Genomic DNA, 24,637 nt, shown 5'->3' on the forward strand with positions numbered 1-24,637 from the left:
TGGTGCGGTTTCTGAAGTGTGGATACGTTTGTATCGTGCACTTACAAGGTGTGGGTAGACGTTGACATGTCAAGTATGTGCCCGTCCTGAATGTTCTGTGGATTTTGAGTACGAGTACTATAATAATATTGAAAATGCTTCCTTTGTGCATTTTGTTTGCTGGTATTATTAGTTGGTAGTTTTCAGTTTTTCTTTAGAAAATATGTTAAAACAAATATTGTCACCCTCAGTGGGACATGGGCTAAGCAGAGGTGGAAATCAAGGGCATTCTAAATCAGTAACAGGACGCAATTAAGCGTCAGGCTTGAGATGTGACCTAAAAGAGACTTAGGAAACTGGATATTGAAGATTAGTAGGTTGCCAGTGGTGGCGCAATGGTTAAGCACTTGGCTGCTAACCAAAAGGTAGGTGGTTGGAAGTCACCAGTGTCTCCGAGGGAGAAAAGACCTGGCGATCTGCTCCTGTAAATATGACAGCCTGGGAAACCCTGTGGGGGCTCTTCTGCTCTCCCCTGTATGGTTGCTGTGAGATGGAATTGACTTGGTGACACACAGCAGCAGCAACAACTTGTTGCCAGTGACAGTCCTTGCAAAAAAATCTATGGGTGAAGCCACGTTCAGAAACTAGTAGTTCAGAGTGTGGGTTCCCGATACATTCTTTGTAGTGCCTTCCCTCTGCCCTTGGTTACTTATTTTTCCCCAAGTAGTGGTGACTTACTCTAGGGTATTTAAGGAGGAGTAAAGGAGTCCTGGAGGTGCGATGGTTAAGCACTCAGCTGCTAACCCAAAGGTTGGTGGTTTGAGCCTACCCAGCACCTCTGAGGTACAAAGATCTGGCGTTCAGTTCGTGTAAAGATAACAGCCAAGAAGACTCTTTGGGGCAGTTCTACAGTGTCACGTGGGGTCTCTATAAATCAGAGTCTACCCAACAACAACAGCAACTAAACCCACTTCAAATGCAGTGGTGGACCAGCAGTATTAGTGTTAACATGTTAACTGAATCAGAATCTTCACTTGAACACGTTCCTCGGGGATGCGTGTGCATGTTGCAGTTTGAGACGTGGTAAGCAGAGAGCTAGATCTCCTTGAGAAGTCTGTCATCAAACTGAGAGAATAATGTGAAAAAGACTGTGGGCAGCCTAAACAGCAGCTATAAAAAACCCCCAACAAAACAAAAACAAGCATAAGATTCCCCAAACCCCTTAGAGAATGTAGATCACGAATAGTAAACTGATTTTAACTAGTGTGCCGACTCTAATCCGCTGGTAAACCAAAAAACCAAACCTGTTGCCATTGAGCTGATCCCAACTCATGGCAACCCCATGTGTTAGAGAGTAGGACTGCTCCACAGGGGTTTCTAGGCTAAGATCTTTCCAGAAGCAGATTGCTGGGCCTTTGTTCCGTGGTGATGCTGGGTGGGTTTGAACTGCCAACCTTTAGGTTAGTAGTCGAGCATAAACTGTTTGTGCCACCCAGGGACCGGTAAACCAAAAACCAAATGTATTGCTGTTAAATCGATTCTGACTCCTAGTGACCCTATGGGACAAAGTGGAACTGCCCCATAGGGTTTCCAGGGAACAGCTGGTAGATTTTTTTTTTTTTAGTTGTGCTTTAAGCGAATGTTTATAAATTAAGTCAGTCTCTCATACAAAAACTTACACACACCTTGTTATGTACTCCTAGCCGCTCTCCCCCTAATGAGACAGCACACTCCTCCTCTCCACCCTATATTCCCTGTGTCCCTTCAGCCAGCTCCTGTCCCCCTCTGCCTTCTCATCTCACCTCCAGACAGGGGCTGCCCACATAATCTCGCGTGTCTAGCCAAGAAGCTCACTCCTCACAGCAGCTGGTGGATTTCAACTGTCAACCTTTTGGTTAGCAATGGAGCTCCTAACGACTACACCACCAGGGCTCTCAGGGCCCAGTAAAAAACAAACAAAAAAAACCATTGCTGTCAAGTCGATTCCAACTCCTAGCGACCCTATAGGACACAGTAGAACTGCCCCATACGGTTTCCAAGAAACGCCTGGTGGATTTGAACTGCTGACCTTTTGGTTAGTAGCTGCAGCTCTTAACCACTGTGCCACCAGGGTTTCCAGGGCCTGGTAGTAGCTGCCAAAAGCACCGTATTGAGAAGAGTTCTGAGACAGAGATTATTAACAGAGATGTCTTCCATGGGCTGGATCAGTTGAGTGAAATGCACTTGCCATCTCTGGTTTTGAAGATTGTTGGATCGTCAGATACTCTTGCCTCTCGCCCACTCCTCGCCCCTGCATTTAGCTTCAGTGTAGTTGAATACAGCCACTTCTTGCTTCTCTAGACATCCTCTGCTGTAATCCATTGCTGTCGAGTCTATTCCAACTCATAGCGACCCTACAGGACAGAGTAGAACTTCCCTGTAGGGTTTCCAAGGAGCAGCTGGTGGATTTGAATGGCCGACCTTTTGGTTAGCAGCCGAACTCTTAACTGCTGCACCACCAGGACTCCTCTGCTGTAGGAGCTAATAAATATAAGTGAAAATCTTACTTTTTTATTCACGAAAGCAGCCCTGTTGCCTAGAAATACACTGCCCCCCCCCCCGCCACTTTTGTGTTGGGTCGAAGTTTTCCTTAATGTTGTTATATTATTTTATGAGTAAGATTTAGTTCCTCCTTACCAGTTACCTAGCTACCTCATCTTGGACAGGTTCTTTAACCCTGCTGCTTCTAGTTTCCTCCTCCGAAAAAAAAGTGAGAGAGAATGTTGTACGTGATCTCTAGGGTCTCTTTCAAGCTCTTAAATTCTGTAGATTCAGGTTTACTTTTGCCATCCGAAAAGAATAGATCTATAGGGTTCTACTGATTTTCAGTGTGCATACTGTCTAAGAAATACAGGACCTTTTACTGATGGTTTTATTTCATGATCTTTCTTTGTGCTTTTCTCTGATCTGAAGCTTTTTGGTGCAGTTAGAGTAGAAAGGGAGCTTTCATGCTCACCCTGCCTTTGTTTTTCCCCATTCCAGTGTCCCCTTCCCTTCTCTGCAGGAGGAAACTGTCCAAACCACTGTTTTTACTGGGCTCCTCCTGGTATAAAGACTGTCTAGACTCCAGGGAACGTAGTCTAGACTTTTCTTCTGGCATTCAAGGCCTGTGAAATCTGACTGACCCTAAGTATGTAATTTTATTTTCCTCTGTTTTCCAGTTTGGGCATTTTCCCCATCAGGTCTGCATCTGACCCACTACACGTATAGCATTTGTTTCCTGACGTAATTTCCTCTGAGCATTTTGAGAGTGCTTTTAAGTCCCACTTCCTTCTGAGACCACAGTTCATTACACACCAACCAGTGACTGACTTCTGCTGTCCTACATTTTTTTAAAAACAATGTTTTATTGTTAACTCTTCACATATTTGGCGTATCTCCTCAAATCAACGGTGAACTTCTTGAGGCTAGGGACTGCCTTTTGATGGCTTATATCGTTTCCCGTATCATGCACATATGGGTACAGTCATTATTGTGGAAGTTTCTGTAACAGATTTTGTAGTTTGCTTTCTTTGCCGGTGAAATTGCTAGAGTGAGCTGATAACATTTTTTGGAAACTGAGAGATTCAATGGTATCAGGAATTTGAAGGGTAACTTTTGACCTGGAATAAATAAAGTAGGAGGCCGAGATATTGGAGGCATTGGTCATATTTTCAAAGATAAATGTAACGGATGAAATATCCTTTAAAGGGTTCTTTTGCTCCTATAGCTTTTCCCAGCATTCTTTTTGCCAGAGTCACAAGCAGCTCTTACTTCTTGATTTGGGGCAGAGGAAGATGAATTCCCAATTATCAGTATTTGTGGTGCAATGGAAAGACAACCAGCATTAGAGTGAGGAGCTGAAGTTCCAGTCAAGGTCCTTTCACTGTCTCTTCCTGACAACAGATGCACACGTAGCCATCCTGAACTCTGCTTATCTGGGGATCACGAGATAATGTAAATTAATCAGTTGGAAGATAGTATTTGTGTTATTTATCTGTTTACGTGTATAACATTAAAATATCTTAGTTTGTATAGACTTAAAAGTTCTCTTTAGACTTCCAGCTTTTAAGGAGGCAGAGATATATGTATCTGTTTTATATCTAGCATAGCACCTCATGAAGTGAGATGTTAGTTTTTTTTTTTAAACTTACACTGGGAGTCTAAATCAAATCTTAAAAAAATTATTATTGCCTAGTCCAGCTGTCACTATCACCAGCTTTCTCAAGTCAACCCTTTGCCGTCCAGTTGATTCTGACTCATAGCGACCCTGTAGGATAGAGTAGAATTGCCCCATAGAGTTTCCAAGGAGTGCGTGGTAGATTTGAACTGTCAGCCTTTTGGTTAGTAGTTGTAGCTCTTAACCACAGCACCACCAGGTTTCCTCTCAAGTTAAGTGTCTTTAAAAAATAAGTCTTACTACCGTTCATCAAACATGACCTCTTCAGATACGTTGAAGCTGGCATTTGCTCACTCAACCTAAAAACCGACAAAAAAAAAGGAAAGTCATTAGAATCGCTGCTTGTAGAAAATTTTATAAGCTGCGGTTTTCCCAGTGGTAAATGACACCTAATTTATCTAATCTCTTGCTTTCTTCCTCTCTCCATTCTCTGTTTCATTTCTCCCCTCTCCTTCTAACTAATTGAACACTAGCAACCTGCTGGGCCCTGTGAGTGCAGGGATGAGTGAGGCACGTTTCTTGTTCTCATGGGGCTCCTGCCTCGTGGTATTGTCTGCACAAGGACCTGAAGTCTCAATAAAATGGTATCTCATAACTGCTAACCATGGTGTTTGGTTAATCAGGATATTTTTATCTTCCACTCTTTTGGGGAAAAACTTTCCTATATATTCTAATAGATTTTTGACAACAAAAAATCTGTTTTAAGGATATAATAGGGTTTTGTGTCTCCTGCCATCATTTGTAGCATCATCATTTTAATAAAAGGCTGAATCTAGCACTACTCACTGGTTGTAAATGCCAAATGGAGGTGTCTGAAGAGTTCATCTAGTTTAATGTCTTGTTTTACTGACAGAGAAAAACTAAGAACAATGGATGGAAAGTTAGGATTATTCTTTTATTGTGTAGGTGCTGAAGTATCCATTTCTGTATTCGTTGATTTTTTTTTTTTTTTTTGGTCTTTTTTGGAGCTAACAGACTAAATTTTTCATAGCACAGATGTTTAAGTATTTTTCATCTGTAAATCATCTCATTTCTAGGCTTAAGCAACTTCAGGTCTATTAATTATTCATCGTATGTTGGGGTTTCCAAATTTTTTACCATTATTGGTAATTCTTTTGGATGAACGTGAGTCTGCTAATCCCTGTTAAACATGTCGTGTATACTTACATTGTAACATTAAAGGATTTTAATTTCATGATGAGGGAGAATGGCTTGTGTCCCTCCCCACCAAGTCTACCCATTCCTCCCTCATCTTCTAGGTCTTCCCATTCTCAGTTACTGCTGAACCGTCTGGGGTAGATACAAGGCTGTGACTGGTTGTTGGTCCAGTTATCCATTTGTTTCAAAGTTTTGTTATAGGTTCACTGTTCTGAATTGAATTATTGCTCTAAAAGCTCTATTAGCTCATTAATTTTTCTTTTTAAAATTTTGTTTTCAATGTTATCATGATTTATTTACTTACAACTCTTTTCTTTTTGATTTTCTTAATTTTATATTGCAGACAAACAGAAACTTCCTTCTTTCATCTTCCCACTTTCTGATTTAGGATAAATTTAGTTTCCTTTGGACTGGCATTTGCTTCAGCAGGCAGTCTTCCTTCAAGTACCTCCCTGATTGATGTATAATCTTTGATATCTTCCATTAGCCTCCAGGATCACTAAGTTCAAGGCCCCCTTGGAACCTAAGGAGCCCTGCCGAGGAGCTGAAGGCCTTCAGAGTCCTTGGGGTGATTGACAAGGTAACTCTTCAGTGTCTCTTCAAGAGTTCAGTCATAAATCGACTGCATGCTGACATTCTGCCTTTGAAGCTTTGGATCTTAAGGATATGAAACAAAAGGAGAAAAATGACTCAAATACATCTGCACTTTGAAATAACAAAAGCAGAAGAGAAAAGGCTTTTATCTAAGCAATTCATATAAGGTCATGCAAAATATATTTGAGCTAAAGGAGAAGGTGCGTGTTTGTTGTCGTTTAGTAAGGTGCTTGGTTTTTAAAAAATGGTGTGGCAAGGTAAAGATGCACTTTGTGTTAGTTAAACTCGTGAGTCAGTTGTTGTTCATTGTTACCTGATATAGTCAATCTAGTGGTCAAAAAGGAAAGTGATATTCTCCTAATAACTAGCACTTATCGAGCACCTGGAGCCCTGGTGGTGCAGTGGTTAACAGCTCGGCTGCTAACCAAAAGGTCAGCAGTTTGAGTCCATCAGTTGTTCCTTGGAAACCCTGTGGGGCAGTTCTGCTGTGTCCTGGGGAGTTGCTGTGAGTTGGAATCGACTCAGCGGCAGTGCATTTGGCTTTGGGTTATTCCACACCTACTCTGTGTCAGGGCCTCTGTTAGGCGTTCGGTATAACACATCTTATATTCTTCTTCCCACAGCCTGTTATTTGCATCTTGGTGGAGAAACTGATGTTTAGACCAGGTGAAGTAACTTGCCCAGAAGTCATATAGCTAATTCAGGGTTGTTGTTGGGTGCCGTCGAGTCAATTTTGACTCGTAGTGATGCCGTTGACCCCATGTGACAGAGTAGAACTGCCCCATAGGATTTCTAGGCTGTGATCTTTACAGGAGCGGATTGCCAGATCTTTTCTCCCACGGAGTTGCTGGTTGGTTTCAAACCTCCAGCCTTTTGGTTTTAGTGGCCAAGTGCTTGACCATTGCGCCATCAGGGTTCCTGGAATGTATACCGAGATCTTCTTGGTTCCAAAAGCTACTGTTCTCCCCCTCCCAACCCACATACTTTTAAACTTGGATAGAAATACTGAGCTAACAAAGATACTGCACCCAAATTTGGTGGCATCCCAGATATGCAAAATATTAATTATGCTGGGCCTGTAGATAGTTTACAAGGGTAATTTAAGCACTATAGCCAATAAGCCATATCTTAAGTACTGTATTTTAATATATTTGGTCAACCACCACTTTGCCATTCAAAGTAAAAGAAAGTGCCTTATTTAATATTAAGGTATAATTTAACTTCGGTCTTTTTCACCATTAGCTATCTCTTATGAAGCACTCTGGTGTCCTGTAACTTAATGTTGGTTGAGTACTTTTTGTGTAGTAAAGGCTGCAGGTGATCCCACACATAAATTGACAGTGTGGAGTGTACCTCAGGCAAGTCAGACAGTGACACCTTGAGGTGCTCTGAGGGGGGCTTTAGGCTGGAAGTTATGTCACACTGTCAGTGTCATTAAATCCTTATGAGTGTCCTCCCTCCCCCCGCCCCAAATAAGTTTTATATTGACTGAAATTTGAACCTAAGGAATTCTAAATAGGAGGACATTGTTTTTTTAGACCCTAAAGAGTTTCTTTAACCCTGTTTTCTCTAGGCTTTCCGGTTTGGAGACTATTCTGTTTGAGAATAGATGGAAGCAAAATAGAACTGAACAGTTCTAGGTTCTTAGGTTTCTGTGCGGCAAGTACGCCTTCTTGATGTACGGTGTCTGCCTCTGCTCTCGGATCTGGTTTTTTTTTTTTTTTTTCTTGTTAGAATGTCATCATTTGTTGCTATTATCTAATCATGCGTAAGTTACCTCGAAGTCCTGAGTCTCAGAGGTTTTTACAGACAAGGGACTTTTGACGGTGGAGGAATTCCTCAATTGTATACTGAGGTATAATTTATTAGTGTCTGCTCTCTTTAACCTGGGAGGTGTTTGGTGTTTAGAAGGTGACATCTAACTTTTCTAAGTAGAGATGGGGAAATATGTATTTTGAGAATTAATAAGCTTTGCAAAAAATCTTTTAGAATTTATAATACGTCTTCATTGCAAAAAATGAATACGTGGATTTTTCAAAAATGGAAAAATTTTTTAAAGATAAATTCCTTCTCATTATACTGAGAAATATTTAAAATTTGGGTTTTAGAAACTTCAAGTTTGCAAGAAAAGTGTCGAATAAATCAAAAGGCTAGAAAATACACGGTGCATTAGTCCAGCCCCAACAACACAGTTTCTCTCATTCTGTTTTGTTACAGCGTTAGCTCTTTAAGGGTTGAGTGTTGTTACCTGTTGGATTAGGAAAATAAAATTTCCTTAGGGGTAGAGTTTTTACAAACTTTTATATAGAGAATAAAGCAGATTTGTACACTAAAATCTAGAATGTGAGCTCCATGAGAATAAGATTGTGTCTTTCTTGTTTACCGCTATATTCTCAGCACCTAGGACCACGCAGGCACATAGTGGGTGCTCAGTAAATGTTTGTTGAATTGAAACTTGAGTTACTAGAGTGTGTCATATAAAGAGTGACACCTACTGGTGCAATGTGAGACTGCTACCTGCGACCATTCTACAAAGTGACCATTCTGAAGGTCTTCACTGCTGTTGTTGTTAGGTGCAGTCAAGTTGATTTTTGAATCAGAGTGACCCAATATGACAGAGTAAGACTGCCCTATAGGGTTTCCTAGGCTGTAATCTTTACAGGAGCAAATGACCAGGCCTTTTTTCCTGCAGAGCCACTGAACAGGCTTGAACTGCCAACTTTTGGTTAGCAGCTGAGCGCTTAAGCATTGTGCCACCAGGGCTTCTTGTCTTTATGCATAAGGACAGTGATTCCATAACTGTGTCTTGGTCTACTATTCAAAGGGAAATAAATAGCTTTCCGTTCTTTAATTGCTGTTATAAAATCCTTTGCTAACTAGATATGCAACAAGAAATTTAAGCATTAGTGCTCTTGGAATGTAGATAAGCTGGTGTACACTCAGAAGCAAGAATGATTTAAGGCTGATGAAGGTCCTCAAAATCACGTCATATGAATAGCAGCTAAAAAACGAGAGGACGTTGAACGTTATGAGACATGTGGCCTTCAGATATTTGAAGGAGTGTCCTGGATTGAGTGACTGTAACATTTATCGTTCAAATCGGGACACTTTTGGGGGTAAAAGATGATATAAAGGATGCTGGAACAACAGGTGCGAACCGGAATCATCTTGGGTCTGATTTCCCTGGGGAAATGGTTGTGAAGGACTTGTTTATTAATATCACCACAGGATACAACTAGAATGAAATAAGTAGAAGTTTCAGAGAAATACATTTTGGCTCACAGTTGGAAATACCTATCAAAAATTAGGCTTGACCAAAGGTGGTGGACTCCTTAGATCTTAAGAGTTTCTTGTCATTAACCAAAAAAAACAAAAAACAAGAACAAACCAGTTGCTGTTTGAGTCGATTCCTAGTCATAGTGATCCTATAAACCCAAAAACCAAACGCACTGCCGTCGAGTTGATTCCGACTCCTAGCGACCCTATAGGACAGAGTAGAACTGCCCCATAGAGTTTCCAAGGAGCGCCTGGCAGATTCAAACTGCCGACCTCTTGGTTAGCAGCTGTAGCACTTAACCACTACGCCACCAGGGTTTCCTTCGTGATCCTATAGGAGAGTAGAACTGTCCCATAGGGCTTCCAAGGAGTAGCTGGCGGATTTGAACTGCCACCTTTTTGGTTAGCAGCAAACTTTAAACCACCGCGCCACCAGGGCTCCCTTGTCATTAGGGGTTCTCAAATAAAGGCTGAAGAACCACTGATGGTGGCCTTATGGAGGGCGTTCAAGCACTGAATGAGTTTTTACATTAGATGACTTCGTAAGAGTTCTTCTAACCCTCGGATTCATTTACTAATACTTTTCACACAACAATAGTAGGGGAAGGTTGAAATCAGCATAAAACACAGTGGGATGATGAAGGTGGGTTGTGGCACGTTCACAGGAGTTTGTGCATGTGTGGGGGCAACCCTACACGTTTGTGTGTGTGTGTGGTGTGAAGGTATGGAGTGTGTATATGTTTATGTGTGTCTTGGGATTGTCTTTATATAAATAATTTGCAGTTGAGATAGAAATCCGGATTGGTAGTCGATATTAAGATGCCCTAGGGCGAAGAGAGTTTCTGAGAAAGACTACTGTTTTATAATTTATCTGTTAAAAGGCTAAAGGAACCTGTGATATTCTTATAACTCCCTGTGAGTCTATAGTTATTTCAAAGTAAAAGCAAAACAAACAAACAAAAAAGACTAAGAAAAACACTAGCTTGAACACAGAGTAATAATTCCAAAATTTGATCCCCTTCTAGCTCTTCTGGTTTGTTGTGGCCAGTGAGTCATACTGTGTGTGTGTGTGTAGAGCTCATAGGAAGAATGTTGAAGATGGTATGACTGTACTGCCCAAATTTGTTATCACTCCTAGAAAACACATAGGATGCTTGATTAACATAAGAGGTCAAGTCATTGTTGTAACAGATGCCACATACTTTATAAAGCTATCAGGATTTATCAGGTCGCGTACCTTGGCATTTTATAATCAAGATAGCATCCCAACTTTATCTGATGCTTTACAGGCAGAATTCTTAGGTTGACCAGGCATTGGAAAAATGCAGGATTTTCTACTTTGCAGCTAAAATATGATTGAGTAAATTTGTAGAAATTTTTCAAATTGAGTAAATAATGAAAAAGATTGGTATTTTTTGTTTCCCCAGATGCCCAAGTAATATCTTCTATGATGCTTTATAGAAAAAACTGTTCTCCCTGGGAACATAGAAGCATCAATATTTGGGTATTTGCTCATTGAGGGAACATTGGGTTGAACTGGATTTATAAATATTTGTCCTTTATTTAAACAGTGTTGTAAAAATATTACCTGGTATCTTCAGTGATATCAAATCACAGTATGTTAGATTTTAGCTTCTGGAAAGATATAGTAGATGTACTGTACCCTAGTCCTTCACTAAGTACAGCTAAAAATCTCTGGACATTGTATAGTGAATAAACGTAAGAAGAGTCTGAGAAGTGGAAAGAAGGAAGATTGGCTAGTGACCTTGGAACCGAAAGAACTACGTGGCAGTGAGTTCCTTCAGTTTTCTTTTTGCCTCGTATATCCCAGACAGGATACCGGAGAATCTGGCAACTTGGAAAAGCCAGTAGATACAGACAAAAAAAGCAGACCCAAGAAAAGCCTGTTGTTTCTAGCCAAAGGAAAAGAAAAAGGTTCACTTGGCAAGACTGAGAACTTTTAGACAATAACTGCTCTACTCTAGGCAAGCACCATAGGAAAAATGGTGTTCCTACTCCTACCCCTTTTAGCGAAGGCGAAGTGGGGAGCCTAGACTTCCCTCCGTGCCAGGCTGTAACAAGGTGCCCCAAACCCCTTGTTGGGGTGATGCCAGGGAAGGCAAAGTGGGGAGTTGACACCATGTAGGGAGTTTAGGCTTTCAGTCCCAGCTGGTGCTAATGAGGCATTCCTTTCCTGCTCCACTGGGGTGGTGTCAGAGGAGACCTAGTGGAGGTCCAGGACTTAGATCACTGCCCAGTGTTAAAGAAGCCACCCCCATGTGGTGTCAGTTGAGAAGTAATGAGGTGTCCTTGCCCCTCCTGGCCAGGGTAGCATCAGTGGAGGCTTGAACTCTTCCACCTGGCAGTAACAAGGAGTCACCCTCTCCTCCTATGGGTATCAGTGAAAGCCAAGTGGGAAAACTGAACTACCACCTCCACCTGGAAGTAATAAGCTGGCACCTTCACCCCCCACCCCCATTGGACTGGTGTTAGAGGAGGATTGATAAGTGATTTACTATATTTTTTACACAAAAACACGCACCTTCTACGTTTGTTTCCAACCGTGCCCTTCCCCCTTGAGGTATTTCCATAAACGTGCTATGCTAAATTTTTTACAGCAACATGTGGAAAATTCACATAGCCACGCTTATGAAAATATCTCACGAGGGGAGAAAGTGGTTGACAAACGAACGTAGAAGGCACACGTTATTTGCGTAAAATACAGTACATAAGATCCAAAGTCTCATAACATAATACTACAAATTCCCAGGTTTCTGTTGAAAAGCACTCATCATATCAAGAACCAGGAAGATGTCAACTTCAGTGAAAACTGACAACCAACAGATACCAACACTAAAATGACACAGAGGTTAGAATTTTCTGACAAGGACTTTAGAGCAGCCATTATAAAAATGCTTCATTGACCAGTTCTGAATATACTCAAAACAAATGAAAAAATTGAAAGCCTCAACAAAAAACTAGAAAGTGTCGGCAGAGATATAGAAGATACAAAGAAAAACCAAATAGGTGTTTTAGAACTGAAAAGTAAAACAAGAACAACAAACAACTTGGTGGAATTAATAGCAGAATGAATAGGAGAGAGAAAGAGTCTTTGCACTTAAAGATAGAACAATAGAAATTACTTAGTCTGAACAACTGAGAAAAATACATTGAAAAAAATAAAAATGACCAGAGCCTCAGTAACCTGTGGGACTAAATCAAATGATCTAACATTTAGAGTCACAGAAGGAGAAGAGAAAGAAGATGAGACTGAAAAGTATTTGAAGAAATAATGGCTGAAAATTTCCTAAATTTGGCAAAAGACATAAACCGACAGATTTATGAAATTAAATGAACTCCTAACAGTATCCTTCTTCCTAGTCTGTCTTGCAGTAAGACAGACGAGGAAGAAGGACCCGACATTCTACTTATGAAAAGAATTAGCCAGTGAAAACCTTACGAATAGCAGTGGAACATGCATGATCTGATATAGTGCCAGAAGATGAGCCCCCCAGGTTGGAGGGCACTCAAAAGATGACTGGGGAAGAGCTGGCTCCTCAGGGTAGTAGAGTCAGCCTTAATGATGTGGGTGGAGTCAAGCTTTCAGGACCTTCATTTACTGATATGGCATGACTCAAAATGAGAAGAAACAGCTGCAAACTTCCATTAATAATCAGAACCTGGGATGTACGAAGTATGGATCTAGGAAAATTGGAAATTATAAAAGAAATGGAATGCATAAACATTGATATCCTAGGCATTAGCGAGCTAAAATGGACTGATATTGACCATTTTGAATCAGATAATCATATAGTCTACTATGCTGGGAATGACAACTTGAAGAGGAATGGGTGTTGCCTTCATTGTCAAAAAAGAACATTTCATGATCTAACCTGAAGTACTGTGCTGTCAGTGATAGGATAATATCCGTACACCAAGAAGGAAGACCAGTTAATATGACTATTATTCAAATTTATGCACCAACCACTAAGGCCAAAGGTGAAGAAATTGAAGATTTTTATCGGCTTCTGCGGTCTGAAATTGATCGAACGTGCAGTCAGGATGCATCGATAATTACTGGTGATTGGAATGTGTAAGTTGGAAACAAAGATGAAGAATCAGTAGTTGAAAAGTATGGCCTTGGTGATAGCAACAATGCCGGAGATCGAATGATAGAATTTTCCAAGTGCAGTGACTTCTTCATTGCAAATACGTTTATTCACCAACATAAATGGAGACTGTACACATGGAGGAGACTCTAGTGGCGTTAGTGGTTAAGAGCTACGGTTGCTAACCAAAGGGTCAGCAGTTCAGATCCACCAGGCGCTCCATGGAAACCCTATGGGACAATTTTACTCTGTCCTCTAGGGTTGCTATGAGTTGGAGTCAACAGCAACAGGTTTGGTTTTGGTTTTATACACATGGTCCTCACCAGGTGGAACACACAGGAATCAAATCAACTACATCTGTGGACAGAACAGAGACAATGGAAAAGCTCAATATCATCAGTCAGAACGAGGCCAGGGGCCAACTGTGGAACAGACCATCAATTGCTCATATGCAAGTTCAAGCTGAAACTGAAGAAAATCAGAGCAAGTCCATGAGAGCCAAAATACAACCTTGAGTATATCCCATTTGAATTTAGAGACCATCTCAAGAATAGATTTGACACGTTGAACACTCATGACCGAAGATCAGATGAGTTGTGGAATGAAATCAAGGACATCATCCATGAAGAAAGCAAGAGGTCATTGAAAAGACAGGAGAGAAAGAAAAGACCAAGATGGATGTCAGAGGAGACTCTGAAACTTGCTCCCAAACGTCGAGCAGCTAAAGCAAAAGGAAGAAATGATGAAGTAAAAGAACTGAACAGGAGATTTCAAATGGTGGCTCAAGAAGACAAAGAGAAGTATTATGACACGTGGAAAGACCTGGATATAGAAAACTAAAAGCGAAGAACACGCTCGGCATTTCTCAAGCTGAAAGAGCTGAAGAAAAAAATTCAAGCCTCGAGTTCCAATAGTGAAAGATTCTATGGGGAAAATATTAAACAACGCAGAAAGCATTAAAAGAAGATGTAAGGAGCACATGGAGTCATTATACCACAAAGAATTAGTTGATGTTCAACCATTTCAAGAAGTAGCATATGATCAGGAACCGATGGTACTGAAGGAAGAAGTCCAAGCTGCTCTGAAGGCATTGGTGAAAAACAAGGCTCCAGGAATTGACGTAGTATCAATTGAGATGTTTCAACAAACAGATGCAGCACTGGAGGTGCTCACTCGTCTGTGCCAAGAAATATGGAAGACAGCTTCCTGCCCAACTGACTGGAAGAAATTCATATTTATGCCTGTTCCCAAGAGAGGTGATCCAACTGAACGTGGAAATTATAGAACAAAACCATTAGGGTCACACGTAAGCAAAATTTTGCTGAAGTTCCTTCAAAAGCAGCTGCAGCAGTATATCGACAGGGGACTGCCAGGAATTCAGGCTGGATTCAGAAGAGGACGCGGTACCGGGGATATCACTGCTGATGTCAGATGGATCCTGGCTGAAAGCAGAGAATATTAGAAGGATGTTTACCTGTGTTTTATTGACTATGCAAAGGCATTCGACTGTGTGGATCATAACAAATTATGGATAACATTGTGAAGAACGGGAATTCCAGAACACTTGATTGTGCTTGTGAGGAACCTTTACATAGATCAAGAGGCAGTTGTCCGGACAGAACAAAGGCATACTGATTGGTGTAAAGTCAGGAAAGGTGTGCGTCAGGGTTGTATCCTTTCACCATATCTATTCAATGTGTATGCTGAGTAGATAATCCTAGAAGCTGGTCTATATGAAGAAGAATGGGGCATCAGGATTGGAGGAAGACTCATTAACAACCTGCATTATGCAGATGACACAACCTTGCTTGCTGAAAGTGAAGAGGACTTGAAGCACTTAGTAATGAAGACCAAAGACCACAGCCTTCAGTATAGACTACACTTCAACATAAAGAAAACAAAACCCTCACAACTGGACCAATAAGCAACATCATAATAAACAGAAAAAAGATTGAAGTTGCCAAGGATTTCATTTTACTTGGTTCCACAATCAACACCCGTGGAAGCAGCAGTCAAGAAATTAAAAGATGCATTGCATTGGGAAAATCTGCTGCAATGGACCTCTTTAAGGTGTTGAAAAGCAAAGATGTCACCTTGAAGGCTAAGGTGCCCCTGACCCACGCCGTGGTATTTTCAATCACACCATATGCGTGTGAAAGTTGGACAGTGAATAAGGAAGACTGAAGAAGAATTGATGCCTTTGGATTGTGGTGTTGGCGAAGAATATTGAATATACCACGGACTGCCAAAAGAACGAACAAATCTGTCTTGGAAGAAGTGTAACCAGAATGCTCCTTAGAAGCAAGGATGATAAGACTGTCTTACATACTTTGGACATGTTGTCAAGAGGGATCAATCCCTGGAGAAGGACATCATGCCTGGTAATGTACAGGGTCAGAGGAAAAGAGAAAGACCCTCAACAAGGTGGATTGACACAGTGGCTTCAATGGTGGGCTCAAATGTGGCAACGATTGTGAGGATGGTACAGGACCTGGCAGTGTTTCATTTTCTTGTGCATGGGGTCACTATAAGTCAGAACCGACTGGAGAGCACCTAACAACAACAACAACGCAACAGGATAAATCCAAAGAAATGTATGGCAAGGCTCACTGTAATGATTGAAAGCTGTGCTAGAGGTACAGCACTTTACCTGTATAAGACAGACAATTCTAATGACAGTGATTTCTCATCAGAAACCATGGAGGTCAGAAGGAAGTGTCCCAACATTTTTACATGCTGAAAGTACAATTTTGTCAACCAAGAATTCTACATTCAGTGAAAACGTCCTTTAGGAATGAAGGGGGAAATGAACACATTCTCAGATAGACGAACACTAAGAGAATTTGTTGCCAGCAAATCTCTATCCTGAGAGAATAGCTAAAGGAAATTCTCTAAACAGAAAGGAAATTATAAAGAAAGGAATTTTGAAATATTAGGGAGGAAGAACAATGGAAAGAGTAAAAATCGACCAATACAACAGACATTCCTTCTCCTCTTGAATTTTCTAGATCATGTTTTATGGAAATTTTAACACTGTCCGATGTGGTTCTAAATGCATGTAAAGGAAATATTTATGATAATTATATTATCAACGGGGGAAAATAAAAAGACATGAAGAGAACTAAGATTTCTACACTTTGCATGACATGGTAAAATGATGATACTAGTAGACTACGATAAGTTATGTGTGTATAATGAAATAACTAGAACAACCACTGAAAAAGCTATACAGAGAGATACACTCAAGGACACTATAGATAAACCAAAATGAAAGTCTAAATAGTGTTACAGTAACCTACAAGAAGGCAGAAAAAAGAAAACAGAGAGAACAAACAGAAAACAAGCAAAATAACCTGGCAAACTTAAACCCTAATTCATCAATGATTAGATTAAATATAAATAGTCCAAATACACAAATTGAAAACAGATATTGCAGAGTGAATGAAAAACCTGACCCAACTATACTGTGTCTACAAGAAACTCACTTAAAATATAATGATGTAGGTAGGTTGAAAGTAAAGGGATGGACAAAGGTATGTCTTGCAAATATTAATCAAAGGAAATCAGGATGGCTTTATTAATATTAGATAAAGTAGGCTTCAGAGAAGGAAAATGACCAGAGGCAGAGAGGGACATTATATAATGACAAAGGGGTCAATCTGCCAAGAAGACATAGCAATTCTAATGTGTATGCATCAAACATCAGTTTTTTGAAATATGTGAAGCAAAAACTTACAGAACTGAAAGGAGAAATACACAAATCCAGGATTATAGTTGGAGACTTCAACACCCTCTTTCAATAATTGATAGAACAAATAAAAAATTGGTAAGGACACAGAAGAACCCAACGGGACCATCAGCCAACAGGATCTAATCAACATTTGTAGAACATGGTATACAATTGCAGAATCCACATTTTTTCCAAGTGTCCATGGGACATATTAAAAAAAAAAAAAAAACCCACTGTCGATGAGTCGATTCCTACTCATAGCGACCCTGTAGGACATATACCAGGCATTAAAAGGATAATAAAGGAATACTACAAACAACTCTGTATACATAGCTGAAATAGACCAATTCCTATAAAACTACAAACTACCACAACTCACCCAATCTGAAATAGATTATTTGAATCGCTTTATGACTGTTAAGGAGCCATGGTGGTGCAGTGGTAAAGAGCTCGGCTGCTAACCAACGTTTGGCTGTTCGAGTCCACCAGCTACTCCTTGGAAACCCTGTGGGGAAGTTCTACTTTGTCCTATAGGGTTGCTATGAGTTGGAATCGACGGCAAAGTTTTTTTTTTTTAAATGACTATTAAAGGAATTGAATCTTTAATTATTTATTTTTATTTTAATCCACCATGTTGACACATCTACAAAGAAGTTACAGCTAACATTATACTTAATGGTGAATGAATGAATGCTTTCCCCTAAGATAGGAAATAAGGCTGACTTTGCAGTACTGCTGTTCAGTATAGCACTGGTGTTCTAGACAGTGCTGTAAGGCAAGAGGAGGAAGCTAAAGGCATGCAGATTGGAAATGAAGAAATGCGACTGTCCCTATTTGAAGGTAACCTGATAGTTTACGTAGAAAATCTCACTGAATCTACCATAAAACTCCTAAAAGTGAGTTCAAGATTGCAAGATACAAAATCAGCTACAAAAATCTGTCGTATTTCTGTATCTTAATAATAAACACATAGAAACTGGAATAAAGCAAAAACAAAAAAAAAACTATACAGTTTAAAATCACTCCAAAACTATTGAGTTACTTAGGTATAAATCTAACAAAATGTGGACAGGACTTGTATAATGTAAACTGCAAAATGATGAAAGCAATCAAAGATATAAATAAATGGAGAGGCATACCATGTTCATAGATTAGAAAACTCAACATAATAAAGATGTAAATTCTCCCCTAATTGGTATAAGGTTTAACACAATTCCTGTCAAACTCTCAGCAAGATTTTTTGTAGATACCGACTAGAAATTTTATTCTAAAATTTCTATATAAAGGCATAGAAACTTGAATAGCTAAAACGGTTTTGAAAAAGGAGACTAAAAAGGGTGTAATCACTGTACTTGATTTTGAGAATTATTATGTTGTTGTTGTTAGGTGCTGTAAATTTGGTTTTGACTCATAGCAACCCTACGTACTACAGAACGAAACACTGCCAGCTCCTGCGCCATGCTCACAGTCGTTGTTATGCTTCAGCCCATTGTTGCAGCCACTGGTTGAGGGTCTTCCTGTTTTCTGCTGACCCTGTACTTTACCAAGCATGATGTCCTTCTCCGGGGACTGATCCCTCCTGATAACATGTTCAAAGTATGTAAGTCGTAGTCTCGCCATCCTTGCTTCTAAGGAGCATTCTGGTTGTACTTTTTCCAAGATGGATTTGTTCATTCTTTTGGCAGTCCATGGTGTATTCAGTATTCTTTGCCAATACCGCAATTCAAAGAAGTCAGTTCCTCTGTATTCCTCATTTATTGTCCAACTTTTGCATGCTTAGGATGCAGTTGAAAATGCCATGGGTTGGGTCAGGCGCACCTTAGTCTTCAAGGCGACATCTTTGCTTTTCAACACTTTAAAGAGGTCTTGCACAGCAGATTTGCCCTTGTCTTTTGAGTTCTTGACTGCTGATTCCATGGGTGTTGATTGTGAATCCGAGTAAAATGAAATCCTTGACAACTTCAATCTTTTCTCCATTTATCATGGTGTTGGTAATTGGTCCAGTTGGGAGAATTTTTGTTTTCATTACATTGAAATAACATAAAGAAAGAATTACTATAGAGCTACAGTAATGAGGACTGTGTAGTATTCCGTGGAGGGATAGACATACACATCAGTAGTGTAGAACAGGGAATGCAGAAGTGGACCAACACAAGTATGTCCAACTGATTTTTGAAAAAGATGAAAAAGCAATTCAATATGGAAAGCATAAGTCTTTTCAACAAATGATTGGAGCAACTGAATATCTATTGACAAAATAATGAATCTTCACCTAAACCTCACACCTCATACAAAAATTAGCTTCAAGTACATCATGGATTTAAACATATAACATGAATTATATAACTTTTAGAAGAAAGCATAGGAGAAAATCTTCATGACCTAGGCTTTGGTGAAGTTCCTAGACATGACACCAAAAGCATAATTCATAGAAAGAAAACTTGGTAAGTTGGACTTTATCAAGATTAAAAACTTTTGCTATGTGAAAGACCCCACTGAGAGGATGAAAGTGAAAGTGAAAAAAAAAGTCAATCTCAAATGGTCATTTGCAATGTGATTCCATTTATATAAAAATCTTGAAATGACATAGTGTTATATCTTGATTGTGCTGGTGGTCACAAGAATACACGTGTGATAACGTAACACAGAACTATATGCACGCATCGTACCACTGTCCTTGCAGTCGTTGCTGTGCTTGAGCCCATTGTTGAGCCACTGTGTCAGTCCATCTCCTTGAGGGTCTTCCTTTTTTTTTTTGCTGACCCTCCGCTTTACCAAGCATGATGTCCTTCTCCAGGTACTGGTCCCTCCTGATAACATGTCCAAAGTATGTGAGATGTAGTCTTGCCATCCTTGCTTCCAAGAAGCACTCTGGTTGTACTTCTTCCAAGACAGATTTATTCGTTCATTTTAGCATAGAGTATAGTGGAATAAATTACACAATACTTGGGAACTGTCCCTTTTGGCAGCCTAAACCTGCAAGTGTTGTAAACAGTTTTTCTTAATTTGCTACTAAACAATTTTTAATTTAATTGCTACCTTTTATAATAGACTTGAATGGGCCCAGTTACCTGAAAATTCATTGGCATTTGATACATGGACGCACCTTATTTTTAATACTGCCCTGTGACTTTGGGCAGTGTGAATGTTTTACCAGTCCCAGGCTGCTTATGGTATGAATAATCGTATCAAGGTGATACCCTGCTGGGGGCAGTGGGTGCAGAGGGGCCGCCCTTGCAGCCTGGCTCCCAGCAGCCAGGCTGCAAGGGCGGCCCCTCTGCACCCACTGCCCCCAGCAATACCCCTTTTTGGATTCATGCCCTCAGTAGAATTGTTTTGCATGCCTCACCTTAGTCCATAATCCATTAAGTTTCTGCATTTCTGTTTGAGGATGGCAGAAAGTTGGTGTCAGAATGTGCTTTCTGTTTTTATACACTGTTGACTCATTAATGCACAGCCATCACGAGGCACTTAACTGAGGAGATGAGTTGGCCAGACAGAAGTCATGCTTCTAAGAGCCTCAGGAAACATCAACTACTGTGGGTGTGGGGCAGGTGCATGAAACAGTTCCAAATGCTGTGGTGGGGGCTGGGTGGGGATGGTTCTCTTAATCAAAGCTTCAGGAGTAACCAAGAGGCTGAGAAATAGTTACTGCTAGTGCCAGCTTGCACAAATAATGCTAATAAAAACAAAAACCACAAACTAATTTATGCATATTGTTGAAGAGAATATAGTTCACTTTAGGTCTTATATATAGAATCAGAATAGGCTTTGCTTATAATTAGTAATGTCACCTTTAAAGAACTATATCTAATATACTTATTTTTGAAAATAAGGGCCAACTACACCTACAAACCACATGTATGATTTTTAGTTATGTTTCATGATACTTTATGCTTTGATACCTTATGCTCTACCGTTGGTTAAATGGAGCCCCAATGGCACAGTGGTTAAGAGCTTGGCTGGTAATCAAAAGGTTGGCAGTTCAAATCCACCAGCTACTCCCTGGAAACCCAACAGGGCAGTTCTAGTCTGTCCTGTAGGATCACTATGAGTTGGAACCGACTTGATGGCACCTAACAACAACAAATGGTTAAAAACACATCTGAATTATAACTAAGCGCCTATATAGTGCATTTGGTGGTTCAGTGGTAGGACTGTCACCGTCCCTGCGGGTTTGATTCCTGGCCAGTGCAGCTTACGTGTAGCCAGTACTTGTCTGTCAGTGGTGGCTTGCGTGTTGCTATGATATGACACTGAACAGTTTTTGGCAGAGCTTCCAGACTAAGACAGACTAGAAAGAAAGGCCTGATGGTCTACTTCTGAAAATCAGCCAGTGAAAACCCCGTGGATGACCATGGTCTGATCTACACCTAACCATGGGTGGTACAGGACCAGGCAGAGTTTCATTCCATTGTGTGTGAGGTCGCCATGAATTGGCAGCTGACAACAACACAGTACATTTTATACTTTCAAAACCCTTTATATATAATATTGATGTTAATATATTGGATTTATAGGGTATTCTTATTCTAGAGGACTTCCGTTCTTTTAGCATTTAAAATATAATTCTCTAACATATTTTTAGTGCTAGGTTGGTATCGACAGTTTTACGGTAGACAGCCTGAGTAATTTAGAAGTAAAGGGACTAATTTAATTTCACCTAACATGGCTTGGATTATATGATCTCATGTAAAATACTTAAAGGTCATCTGATCCAGTGCATTATAGATCTTGTGGTCCACCTACATTGCCCCATTGACAAGTGGCCGTTCAGCTTCAGGCCCTTCTATTTATTTAACAAAAGTCTTTCAATGCTATCATGTGGCAGGCACTGAGTTGGGTCCTGGGAATATAAAGCTATATAAGACATTTTTCTTCTATGTGGCCTAGCAGGAGAGTTGTATGCAAGTGCATATATTCTGAAGTAGCCGGGAAGGGGCTATAGAGAAGCTCGAACAAAGACATTGCTACTCCGTGTCTCAAAGCCAGTTATTCATATCATGTGGTTGAAACTCTCTCGCCTGAGCCAATATTGCCTTTTACGTCTAAATATTGCCCTTCTCCAGTGACTATCTTTTAGTTGTTTCAAGATAGTTATATTGTCTTTTTGATTCGTGGTGTTTTTATAGTTTTTCTAAATTTTATCTTGCAGGAAATTGGCCATTTTTATATTTGTTGTTTCTAAATTTTATCTTGGATCTTCCTTGTACAACATTATGGTTTTTCTTCAGGTTAATAGACTGCCTCATTATTTTTTCCTATTCGTTTTAATTTTTTGTGTACTTACCACTGATTTATCCCAAACCCTCTGATTGAACCTTAAAACATCTCTCAAATGCCTCAGGTAATCCATCAGATCCACACTTTTTTCAGAGCCATCTCTCTTGGATTTCTTCATTGTTCAAGTCTAGATTGGTGTTTTCTCTTGACCTGGGTCACAGCTTTCCCCTTCACACTTTACCTTCTTGCTGTTTTGAGAATTCTCTTCACCAGTCTTCTGTGTTGCATCCCTTACTGCTGAATTTCTGTCCTCGTCATTGGGTTAGTCCCTAGTTTTGCTACGTAGAGTATGTTCTCCAGACGGTACTTGGAGGTGAGATTTCATATATCTGAAAATGTCTCTTTTTTCACTTGGACTAGTTTGGCTGGGTATAGAATACAAGGTTAGAAATGTATTATTTCTCAGAATTTTGAAGACGTTCCCTAGTACCATCTAGTTTCTGGTGATTCTATTGAGCTTCCATTCCATGTCCCGATTGTTTGTATGTGACCTGTTTTCCCCTTCCTGCTTTCTCTCTGGAAGCCTGTAGGGTCTTCTGTCTGTCCTTAGTGTTTTAAAATTTCGTAATGATACGCTTTGGTGTTAGTTTTATTTTTCCCCAATTGTTGAGCTGAGCATTTGGTGACCTTTTTCAACTTGGATGAGAATCCAAATGTTTTGTTGGGAGACCGAGTAAGTGGCATTATCTGTATGTCTTATCTCCTGGTTGCTTAGAAACGAACCTTACAGCCTCCTACCTAGGGAGCTAGTATAAGACAGTAGCATTGTAGGAGTCCAGTGGTTGAAGGAGGACTGAGGTCCTCACTATTCGGTGGGTGAATTTTCATGCAATGCCTGTTTTCAGTACCGTGCCTCAGTCCTACTTTCTGTTTATCGTGTCCACCTGGCTCCATATCTTTAGAGAATGAACCTCTGGTCTTCTGCCAGAGAGGAAGAGGGTGCTGCCTGGCTGGCTGTGCAGCGACCTAGACTGTGTAGACTGTTTCCCAGTCTACCTGTTCTCAGGAGATGACTGGTAACTCTGATTTCTGGGGCTCTGTGGCAGAAATTGATCTGCTTTTTGTCGTTCTTTTCCACCTATTGACACTCAACACCTGTCTTTTGTCTTTTAAGATTTTGCCAAATTTTCTCATCTTCTTTCTTTTCTTCATAGTTATAGTTGTATATCTTCTAAGTTCTCTATACTGTTATTTAGTGGGGCTTGTAGAGGGGAGAGTGACCCATATTTAAGAGATTTGAATTTATCACATTATCTTAGCTTCATGGGTCAACCTGCCTTGTTAATCTTTTTCAAATTGTTAGTAATTTTTTTTTTTTTTTTAAACAAATTAGAGCAAAAAGTACTGTAGGTGGACTATAAGCAGAATAATTACTTAAGGTTGACATTGATCTCTTAAGCAGTATCCTCTGGGTACTGCCAGTTATGTCCAAATCATCATTCCTACATCTGTATTTTAAGTTAAAATTCAGGCAGCTTGAATGGTTGGTTTGTAAGTTTGATGTTTATACACCGTTCTCTTTATCCCTCTTTTAAAAATGTATTTTTATTTGTCCCTACTCTGATTTTCTTCCAGTTCATCCTCCACACTGCTGCCGAAATTATTTATAAAACAAATGTTTTAGGAAGCAATTTTTCTAAAACTAATAACTCCTTTGCTTAATACCTTTAATACTTTCCTGTAGTTCTCAGGATAAAGTTCAGACTTGTTAGCGAAGCCCACAAAGAGTGATCTAGCCCCTGCTTCCTCTGCTGATGCTCCACCTGGTTCTTACCCTCTTCTGTCAGACCCCCACAACACACTTTCTTGGCTACAGCCCCGTTGAACTTGTGGGTAAACAAAGGCATCACGTTTCACACGTGCTGTGCCTGCTCGGGAAACCCTGGTGGCGTAGTGGTTAAGTGCTACGGCTGCTAACCAAAGGGTCGGCAGTTCGAATCCTCCAGGGCTCCTTGGAAACTCTGCGGGGCAGTTCTCCTCTGTCCTGTAGTGTCGTTATGAGTCAGGATCGACTCGACAACACTGGGTTTTGGTTTTTTGGTGCCAGCTGCAGTGCCGCCTTTGCCTTTTCTTCCTCATCCCATTTCTTCCTCTCCTGAACTGCTTTCCTTTACTGTTGATTTGAATATGTTCTTCTGTGTTCTTCTAATACCCTGACCTTGCCTGCCCCAGCATCCATTCAGACTGTACCGTAGTTCTTGATGTTGTTTCTATGCCTCCTCCAACAGGTCTTCGGGCACCTCAAATGACAATGCACTTCTCTTTCTCTTTTTAAAAAAATTAACCTTCTTTATATTTTTACACAATATT

At 40.2% G+C, this 24,637-nt stretch overlaps 1 protein-coding gene across 6 annotated transcripts in view; it reads left to right on the top strand.

Annotated features, from left to right (window-relative positions):
- RPS6KC1 (ribosomal protein S6 kinase C1) overlaps positions 1-24,637 on the top strand; it is a 197,226-nt gene that overhangs the window by 118,545 nt on the left and 54,044 nt on the right. For 5 of the 6 annotated variants that reach the window (XM_049868346.1, XM_049868349.1, XM_049868347.1 and 2 more), the window contains one exon: positions 5,823-5,915. The exons of the other annotated variant lie outside the window; for it this stretch is intronic. In XM_049868346.1, coding sequence (XP_049724303.1) covers positions 5,823-5,915 — 93 coding nt within the window. The remainder of the gene's footprint in view (positions 1-5,822; positions 5,916-24,637) is intronic. 6 annotated transcript variants of the gene reach the window in all.

The sequence above is a fragment of the Elephas maximus genome, chromosome 24, assembly GCF_024166365.1.
Source record: "Elephas maximus indicus isolate mEleMax1 chromosome 24, mEleMax1 primary haplotype, whole genome shotgun sequence".
Classification (NCBI taxonomy): Eukaryota; Metazoa; Chordata; class Mammalia; order Proboscidea; family Elephantidae; genus Elephas; species Elephas maximus.